The sequence below is a fragment of the Eimeria mitis genome, genomic scaffold, assembly GCF_000499745.2.
Source record: "Eimeria mitis Houghton genomic scaffold, Emh_scaff1115, whole genome shotgun sequence".
NCBI lineage: Eukaryota > Apicomplexa > Conoidasida > Eucoccidiorida > Eimeriidae > Eimeria > Eimeria mitis.
Genome location: NW_013567680.1, coordinates 9,814 through 10,221, shown reverse-complemented (window position 1 = coordinate 10,221; position 408 = coordinate 9,814). Strand labels below are relative to the sequence as shown.

Sequence of the window (408 nt, the reverse complement as noted above, 5' to 3'; positions counted from 1 at the left end):
GGGGCCCCAACCCCCAGGGGGGGCCCCCGGCGGGGCCCCCGGGGGGCCCCCAAAGGTACGGAGGGTTCAGCGCGAGGCCCGCGTGCCCCGCCAGCAGCCCAGAAGCAAAAGAGAGGAGGATGAGAGCTGCTGCTGCAGCAGGTGCTGTGCTGCTGCAGAACCAGATGCAGCAGCAGCAACGGTGGCTGCTGCTGCAGCAGCGAAAGAGGCAAGCGATCGAGGCGGCTCTGCAGCAACAACAGCAACAACAACAACAACAACAGCAGCAGCAGCAGCAGCAACAGCAGCAGCAGAAGCAGCAGGTCTCTGCAGCAGCAACTGGTTCCGGTGTTCAGGTTTTCGTGCCGCCCGCAGCGGCTGTCTCTGTTGAGCTCAGCACCAAGGCGGATGCAGCAGGCACTGCACCTG

The 408-nt window shown here is 65.2% G+C and overlaps 1 protein-coding gene across 1 annotated transcript in view; it reads left to right on the top strand.

Annotated features, from left to right (window-relative positions):
* Window positions 1-164: 164 nt before the first annotated feature.
* The window catches only part of EMH_0029900 (uncharacterized protein), a gene marked incomplete at both ends in the record, with an annotated part of 1,930 nt that continues 1,686 nt past the window's right edge, over window positions 165-408 (top strand). Inside the window, one exon of the mRNA XM_013494355.1 lies at window positions 165-302. Within this exon, the coding sequence (XP_013349809.1) occupies window positions 165-302 (138 nt within the window). The remainder of the gene's footprint in view (window positions 303-408) is intronic.